The sequence below is a fragment of the Capsicum annuum genome, chromosome 2 (assembly GCF_002878395.1).
Source record: "Capsicum annuum cultivar UCD-10X-F1 chromosome 2, UCD10Xv1.1, whole genome shotgun sequence".
Taxonomy (NCBI): domain Eukaryota; kingdom Viridiplantae; phylum Streptophyta; class Magnoliopsida; order Solanales; family Solanaceae; genus Capsicum; species Capsicum annuum.
This window is the reverse complement of record NC_061112.1, coordinates 148971481-148981232: the sequence shown is the minus strand read 5'-3', so window position 1 is coordinate 148981232 and position 9752 is coordinate 148971481. Positions and strand designations below refer to the sequence as shown.

Genomic DNA, 9752 nt, shown 5'->3' with positions numbered 1-9752 from the left:
TCACAAAAAATGTCTCCTCATTAGGATAATAACTTTTCCTCAACATAATCGTAAGTACATCCTGAAGATTAACCAAGTCATTAAGCTTACACACAGCAATACTATACGACATAAAATTCGGATCCTGATTTTCTTTCAAAACTCTAAGTGCTACTTCGACGCGCTCAATCTTAAACAAAACATCCATTATAATGTTCCGAGAAAAAGTATTTGGAGTATAACCATACATGAGTATTTCCTCAAAGGCCTCGAAAACTCTATCATGCATTCCACCAAACCAATAAATTCTCAACAAAAACAACAAAGTTTGTGGCTTTATTACACAACCAACCACCTCCAATTCCTTAAGAATCGTTTTCACTGTTCCAAAATTCAACGTCAACCGAGATACAATACTAACCACAAGGGTGAATGTAGCCTTATCGTGAAAGTAATTAGTTAGTTTCCAACTCATGTTTTTCATAAAATATTAGTTGCTAATGGGTTTTACATGATTACTTAAAATTACAGATAAAACAAGGGAAGTTACATGAAGATTGTGCTAAAACTCAGGTGCCCTAACAAGTGTTGGGTCTCTGGCAAAACTGTCACCTGATTATGGGCTTGGGAGTTGAAGATGGCCTGAGCCCACGATCCATCAACCGGCCCATCTTTTTTTCTACCTTTATGTTCAGAAACCAAGTTCAATGTTAGTAAATATGTAAAAATAAAATAAATCCCAACTTTATTAGAATTATTTACACTCTCTCCCACTTTCTTAATTATTTTATTCTCTCTCCCGATTCATATACATAACAAGGCCAACATATACATAGAAACCTTTGTATATGACAAGGCCGACATATACATAACAAAACCGATTCATACACATAACAAGTATGACAAGGCCGACATATACATAACAAAGTTGATTCATATACATAACAGGACTGATATATACATAGAAGCTATGTATATGTATCTTTAGAGAAAAATAGAATTTTTGTAATATGTTTGGAGAGATGGGATTCTTTGTAATAAGTGAATCTTAAGTTGTGGGTTTGTATAATTTTTAGTACTATAATATCACAACTTAACTTACCATAATGTAACGCCCCGAGTTTCTACCCTAGGCGTCACACGGTGCTTACAATCTTGAAGGACTACAAGCTAACCCATGATTGATACCTGCTGTGAGCACTGAATAATAATACTGAAATAATGTGGAAGTTAGGCTGAAATTGTCATAAGGTTCATAACTGAAATCAAATACTGATAAATGAAATACTGAAAATTGAACATCTGTCTGAAATAGTCTAGTCCGAAAGCCTCTATCTGACTGAATATGGAGTTGATGGGACAAGTCCCCAACTAACTCCGACTTCTGAACATACCGAACTACTAAAAAGCTGAAATAATAACTCTATCCTCGAACTATGAGGACCCACCACTATATCTGTTGCTGATAGTCTGAGCTGTTGAGTACGTTCAGGAACTCGTGTGTTTGAACCTATGCGTCAGTACTTTCAATGTACTAGTATGCTAAGTGAGGTAGGCTGATATGCGTGAGTTCATACACATGAACGATAACGGACTGAATATTATGTATGAAACTAAATGCGAGTACATGTATAACTGAAATTGTTGTAAATACGGATGATGCAATACTGCACAAACATCTCTATATACATACTATAACTGAGATTATACTAAACTGAATGCTGAGTACTGAGAACTGAGTTATTGGTGACTGGGTTACTATAATAACCTGTATTTTCCTAGCTCAATTTAACTCTCAGTACACGAGTATTCCTTTATAAATTTTTCAAAATACTTGGAATTATTCAGTATAAGACCTGTCATTGCGTAGAAAATTTCGTCATCTTTTCAACGATATAAAATTCGCCCAAATTTGATATCCGAGTGAAGAGTTATAGCAGTTTTTATAAAGCAGTATGCCAAAGTAGGCATCACTGCGTCACATAGCCAAGCCAAATGGCAATTGTCAAATTTCAGTGTGCCATCGCAATAAGCCCGCATCACGGAGAAATGCCAGTTCTCAATTGATATTTTTCAGTGAAGCTTCGTGATAACGGCGCGTCGCGCCAAGGCCTATTTTCAAAATTATCCTTTTCCAGTGTGACTCTGCGATCATAGCGCGTCGCGCCAAGGGTCAATTTCACGCTCGTCCTTTTAAACAGTGTCAACCAATATCCAATGGCTCACCTCGATGCCATCGCATCGCAAAGAAGCCCAAAATTGGGACTTTTCAGTGACGAATTTTAATAATTTTTCAGGGATAATTTGGTATTTTTCCACGGCCCTAATCAATCCTAAATACGAAGTTAAGCCTTAAAAGAGCACTAATCGCTCATTATTTCAATATTTACTCAAGGATTAAACCATTCTCTCTCAAAAAGGGCAAAATCCTAGCTTCAAGAATCAAGAATAATCTCAAGAACCTTCAAGAATTTAATTTCTCAAGTATGTTAGGTATTCATTCATGGGTTCCTTTCACCCATGAAGTCCAAGAACCCTTTTTTTAAACTACAAGCTTATTGATTCACGTTTTACATGTTTGAACTAAAATTGTGTTTATGTTTATGATATTGCTTGGGTTTAATTCAATGATTAATTGTGATTTTCATGAAATTTAGATAGTATGTGGGTTGATTTATGTGATCTTCATATTAAACCCTTGAATTGCAAGTTGGGTGTTATATTCATGATGCCTATGTGCTTACTATTATCATGTGCATTGATTATGCTCCCCAAGTGTTTGATAAAATGCTCAAGTAAATTGGATAGTGAATTCATGACATGATATTATGTGGTCTCATTCATGTACAAGTTCATGTATATCAAGTGTTTGACAAAATGTCTAAATAGATGCACTGTGAACAAGAAACTAGTGTTATTCTTTCATGATTGTGCCATGTTTACTTTTAATGCTATCGAGTCCTGGGGGTATTCAATACCCAAAAATCTAGTTGTTGACCTAGAACTACAGTAGTTACGGAATAGTCTCAGTAATGTCACGAACAGTAGTGCTCCGTCAGTTACAAAACTCATGAACTCAGTCCAGTTCAGTTAGTTAACACACTCAGTAACAACTCAGTCACGCCTAGTACAGTTTAATGATCAGTTCAATGTCTATTCAGTTGGGAGTAGGATTCAGCACCGAGTGAACCCAAGGATGAGGGCTCACCTGCCAGTAGAGGGTGTGACCCATAGTTTCAGTCCTTGCGTTCCAGAACTATGTAGCCAGCGTAGGTTGAGATAGCAACCTACCAATTAAGGGTTGATAAGGTATTTTACCTGCTAGTTGAGGGTACCACCATTCTCGTTAGGGCACCTGCCAGATAAGGGTGATTCTTCAGCTTGTCTTTACTTGTGGCACAGTACTGACACCCTTCCAGCTAGAGTTACAGGTTGGACCCCAATCCATTTAAAGAGGGGCATATCGGTTAGATGATTACCTCCTACAGTTTCAGTCTCAGTCTTTAGAATAAAACTCAGTTCAGTTCTACAGAATCAGAACTGTCTATCATAGTCACTCGGTTATCAAAAATTTATTTATCACTAACTCAGTTATCAGAATTTAGTATTCAGTTCCAGTACAAATCTCAGATATAGTATATATATACATGTACAGTATTGCATACTCAGTGTTTATAGCAGCTTTGATTTTCCATGTACTCTCATTCAGTTATACTCATATCATTCATTCAGTTACTGTTGATGCATATGAACCCATGCATTCAGCCTTACCTCATCTAGCATACCAGTACATTTGCATGTACTGATTGCATACCCATTTCTTGCGCTATGATGTTTCATATCATAGGTTTGGATGCTCAGGTTCCTGACCGCGCTTTGCTAGATTCAGTCAGCAACAACAGATCCAGTAGTGAGTCTGATACGGAACAATCAAGAAAACACGAAATCATACCCCAAAATAGTCTACAAATCACAACAAATCATGGACCAAATGGGGACCTCTCTCGGATTCACTATCTAGAACAAGAAAGAAGAAGATATAAGGTGTTAATACACCAAAACAGCCAGCCAACAATAAGTTTAGCAACACAGAATGAAGCCCCACAATATTACAATAGAAACAAGAACAAACGGGTTACATTAACAACACAAGAAGCCGAAACTAAAACAAGATACAAGATAGGTAGTTAGACAAGTGTTGATGTAGTCTTAACAACCCAAGAGCAAATTTCACTCTTGGACCTTTAAAACTTCACACAACAAACACCTAACTCTTACAATTGACACAAAAGAGACGTCCACCACCCAAGCACCAACGTATCAAGCAAAATGCAACACACAAGAGAATCTACCTTTATGTTATGCCCTAGTTTTAATTGGGCTCTCTCTCACTCTAAGAGAAGTATTCTTCAATAATAATAATCAACTAAAGAAAGAAACCCTACAATGTTCTATTTATACTACACTACAATAATAGACAAAATGACAAAAGGGCCCTTTAGTGACTAGCCTTAAAAAATACTCAAAAGTGTCATGATCCTGATCATACTTATATCAGAGTCCTCGTCTATTGAGGATATGCCTTTATTTCAGTATTACAGTAGCTTCAGTATTTCAGTAGTCGGAGTTAGTTGGGGGGCTTGTCCCATCAATTTCATTTTCAAACAATTCAGTTAGAGGCTTTTTCAGACTAGACTAGTTCAGACAGCATTCAGTTTTATAGATATTGCCCTCTGTATTTCCATCAGTATTCAGTATTTAATTTTAGATTATGTCAAACTTATGGAATTTCAGCTTAACTTCTGCATTATTTCAGTATTATCATTCAGTGCTCACAGCAAGTACCAGTCATAGGTTAGCTTGTGGTCCTTCGGGGTCGTAAGAATCGCATAGCATCTGGGATACAGACTCGGGGCATTACAGTTACTGGTAATTGGGTGACTATTTCTGACAATCATGATTCTGTAGAACTGAATTGAGTTTTGTGCCAAACTAAGTGACTGTGTCTGACAGTCCTGATTTTGGAGAACCGAACTGAGTTTTGTACTGAGTCTGAAACTAAAATTGTGGGATGTAATCATCTAAATGACATGCCTCTCTCTGAACTAATTAGGGTCCAACTTGTAACCCCAGTTGGAAGGGTGTCAGTACCGTGCCACGGGTACAGACAAGTTAAAGAGTCACCTTCATCTGGCAGGTACCCTAAATGAGAACAGTGCTACGCTCAACTGGCAGGTAAACACCTTATCAACCCTCAACTGACAGGTTGATATCTCAACCTATGCTGGCTATGTAGTTCTGTAATGCAAGGACTACTACTAAGGATCACACCCTCAACTGGCAGGTGATATCCCATCTTTGGGTCCGCTTAATGTTGAATCCCACTCCCAGCTAAATAGACTCTGAACTGATCACTAGGTTGCATTAGGCTTGATTAAACTTTTACTGATCGTGTTGGCTAACTGAACTGGACTAAGTTCACTGAGTTCTGTAACTGACTGAGTTCTACTGTCTGTGACACTACTGAGACTATTCTATAGCTACTGTAATTCTAGGTAAACAACTACATTTCGGGTATTAAATACCCCCAGGACTCGATGGCATCAATAGTAAAACATGGCACAATCTTGAAAGCATACTAGCTAGTCACGTTGTCATGATCCATTCATTGAGACATTTTGTCAAACACTTGCAAGGCATGAACTTATACTTAAATGGGAACGCATGCTAACATGTCATGATTGAACTATTCAATTCACATATGCATTTTTACAAACACTTGGGGAGCATGATTATTTCATATAATAAGGGCACACACACACACACATATGTAAGTTCAAGGATTGATCATGAGAACCACATAATCCATCACACATACTAACTTAATTTCATGAAGCTTGTAATTAATCATGGATTGAGATCTAAACAACATCATGAACATGAATACAATTTAATTTAAACATGTAATTCATGAAAATCTTAATCTTGTGTTTTGAAAAAAGATTCTTGGGCTCCATGGGTGGTAAAGACCCATGGATGAACACCTAACATACCTTGATTGTTGATTCTCTGTAAGTTCGTGATGATTTCTTGAGCCTACGACTTGAAATTGAATGACCTAGGATTTTGTTCTTGAGAGAAATTGAGAGAAAGTGAGTGATTTTGCCCTTAGAATAGTTTAATCTCGTGTTTTGGGCTGAATAAAAGTGGAGAAATGACCTAATTACCCCTCTGGATGCAGAAATAAAAAGGTCAGAAATCGCGCCTGACCGATGCACCGCGTCGATGGGGTCGACGCGATGAACACGCGTCGCGTCGAGTTCGCGTTGGCTCACTAGAATTTGCACACTTGAACTGGGAACAACACTGTCGACGTGTCGATGTCGCAGCAATCCATTGTTTTAGACACCCAAACGTGTCTCAAATGATGTCCAAAAAATCTAAAACTCGCCCGAGAACACCTATTGACATCCCTGATCATGAATCAACCTAAGAATCAACATTTTAAGGTCTTAAGGGTCGAAAATAAATTCATGATTATATCAAGGCCAAAAATAAGATTAAGTGTCAATACTTATCTTAAAATTTTCTAAGTGCCTGTTTGAGATTGCTTATTTACCAAAATAAGCACTTATTTTGAGAGAAAAAAAAATATTTTTTAAAAAAGAGGGGTGTTTGGTAAACTTGCAAAAGTGCTTTTAAAAATAAGCAGAAACAGTTTTTCTGCTTCTGGGAAAAGCAGAAAAATTCTACTTTTAAAAAAAAAACAGAAGCAGGAGCAAAAAATTATTTTTTATGACAACAATATCCCTATCACATGCACACACAAATATATATATATATATATATATATTCCTTATTAATTATTTAACATATCTTACAAGTTTAATTAACGTTTGATTTTTAAAATTTATTTCATATTTACTTCATAATTCTTTATGATTTATATATTGTTATTTTATTTTCACTCATTTTCTTAAAATAATTTTAAAAAATCATTGATGATGATGACTAAAGAATATATAATTTTTATTGTTTATTATTAATGATAATAATTGACAGATGAATCACATTACAAGATTGTATTTTGATAACACATGTAATTTTTTTATTGAGTATTTAATTTTAAATTAATAATTCATGAAAGATGACATATTTGTTACAATATAGTGTGTATATATATATGAATATGATGATTGCTTATTGTAGTAAATTAAAAATTTTTTTCCAAAAAAAAAGATAACAAATAATAGATATAATTTTATTTGAAATATTTGTTATCATGTAGCATATGTATATAAATGTGGTTACTTAGTTTTAGAATTGACACGGTAAAAATATATCTAAAAGAAAAGGAAAGAAATAACAGATATAAAAAAATGTAATTAAAAATACTATAATATGAAATGATTTTAGTAATAAAGATCTATTGATAGATGTCCTTTTTGGTCATTTGTGTTAAAAAAACACTTATTCAAAAAGATTACCCAAACACAATTTATTTATCAAAAACACTTCTCAAATGAATTTACCAAACACAAATTATTTTTTTTTAAAGCACTTTTCTGAAAAATCATTTTATAAAAGTGCTTCTCAAATAAGCAATTTTGTAACAGCAATCCCAACCGGGCTCTAAGTCTGGGGCCTCTTTTCATGCTATATAAGACTGAACTAGGCTAGGACTTTTACGGGGTTTTACACATAATAACTTAAAATTTCAACCCTTCTAAATAATTACATAAATTTCTGATTTTATTTAAAATCTCGGATAAGAATGTAATGTATCCATATAAAATAAAGTGGTGTATCCGAAAGAATGTGATATATTCGTGTGGAATTAAATGATGTATCTGGAAGAATGTGATGTATTCGTGTAAAATTAAGGGATGTATCTAGAAGAATGCAATATATCCCTATGAAATTTTTAGTAATATTAAGAAAAGTTGACCTTTAACTATTTAAAACTGCACAAACATGACCTCCGATCCTACGTGGCAAAATGTGTGTTCAACACGCAAAACTGAGCGCGTCCAGCTTAAAATCTAAGGGCATAATACATAAGTATGATCATAAACTTTGACGGTGCACAAATATAACCTTTAACTATTTAAAACTGCACAAATATGACTTTTAAATGACTCTTCGCTGTTATTTTTTCATTATTTTTGGCTCAAAGATGAAAATGACATCTAATTTCTTTTGTCATTGCTGAAAAAAAGCAATATGGAAGATTTATTAATTAAGTGGGTCAGCCTTATACGAAAAAATCGCGCAGGTATGTATATATATTATAAAGCAAAGGGCGAATTTAAGTTATATAATATATCTAAATATTATTTATTTAAATATTAAATTAAAGATGAAACTATACTAATAATAAAAAAATTATAATTTTAATAAAACGTTATTAAATTAATGTTATTAAGGATAGTAGTAGTAGTATATTAAATTAACCTAATTAAAATGTTATTAAATTAACGCAGGGACGAACCTACATGGTTGCCATGGGGTTCACCCGAACCCCCTCGGTAAAAAAATTACGTTGTATATATATAATGTAGAAAGTGTATATTTATGTACGTATATTAATGTTGAACCACATGAAACAAGACACTTAGATAGTCCAGTGATGTTATTTCCTCTTCTTGGGAGCTTCCTTCAGCCTACTGCGCAGGTTCGATCCCTGCTAGTGGCTGTTTTTTTTTAATTAAAAAAAAAAAATTAGGTGTTGCTGCTATAGAAATAAATAAATAAATAAATAAATAAATAAAATAATAATAATAAAAATATTCTTTTAATTAAAAAAAAGCTAGGTATTGTTGTTATAGAAATAAATAAATAAAATAACAATAATAATAATAATAATAAAAATAAAAAAATGACGTTGTTTTAACACAAAAAGTAAAAATTTGACAGTGCACAAATATGACATTTAACTATTCAAAATTGCACAAATATTACCTCCCTCCAAGTTAGCCCTTTTAACGATATGGCACCGTGTGATTGAATTATCTTTCCACGTAGGTCTGAGTGAGACTCACGCATGGGGTTGCAAAATCGGAGGTCATATTTGTTCAAGTTTTGAATAGTTAAAGGTCCTATTTATGTACTATCAAAGTTTAAGGTCAAAGTTATAATTTGATGTCAAGTTTAAGATCATATTTATGTATCCACATAGGGTTTAAGATTTATGTTAGTTTTTACTATTAGTTACTAATATTGGGCCGTCAGTGCTTCTAACTTTATGTTGTTCTAAGTTCTAACCAACTTGCCAATGGCCTTCTTTATTTTTTAATTAAATAATTACCTAATATAATTGATTATGATCTATAATATATTTTATAGAGGTACTTTTAAATACTTGCAAAACATAACTATATTTTATATTTTATGTATTGGTACATGTATCAAAAATTGTAGGCACAATTTTTATGTGCGCTCTAAATGAAATAGTGTGTATATGCTATCAGTGTATATACAATGTACTAGCTATCGAAGGTCCGTGCCAGCACGAACTCAATATATGTTATTTTTAAGTTGTTAGCTATTATAATTTATAATACTTTTCGATATTCTAATTTTCTATTTTAAGTTGTTTGCTGTTGTAATTTATACCATATTTTTTTTGTTCAAACTTTTGTGATGTTGATAGTCAATTTATATTTTAAACAACAATAACAATAGACTCAGTGTATTACCACAAAGTGAGGTCTGAGAATTTGTGATATTAAATTATTTTTAAAATATAAATTTTAAAATTTATATTTTAAAAA

The 9752-nt window shown here is 33.5% G+C and overlaps 1 protein-coding gene across 1 annotated transcript; it reads right to left on the bottom strand.

Moving 5' to 3' along the window:
* Positions 1 to 567, bottom strand: LOC124885477 (putative pentatricopeptide repeat-containing protein At1g16830; the record flags this gene model as incomplete). The annotated part of the gene is given in 1 exon segment (XM_047407504.1): positions 1 to 567. A coding segment is annotated over 1 exon segment (463 nt), but the record flags the coding sequence as incomplete, so codon positions are not given.
* Between the last annotated feature and the right edge of the window lie 9185 nt (positions 568 to 9752).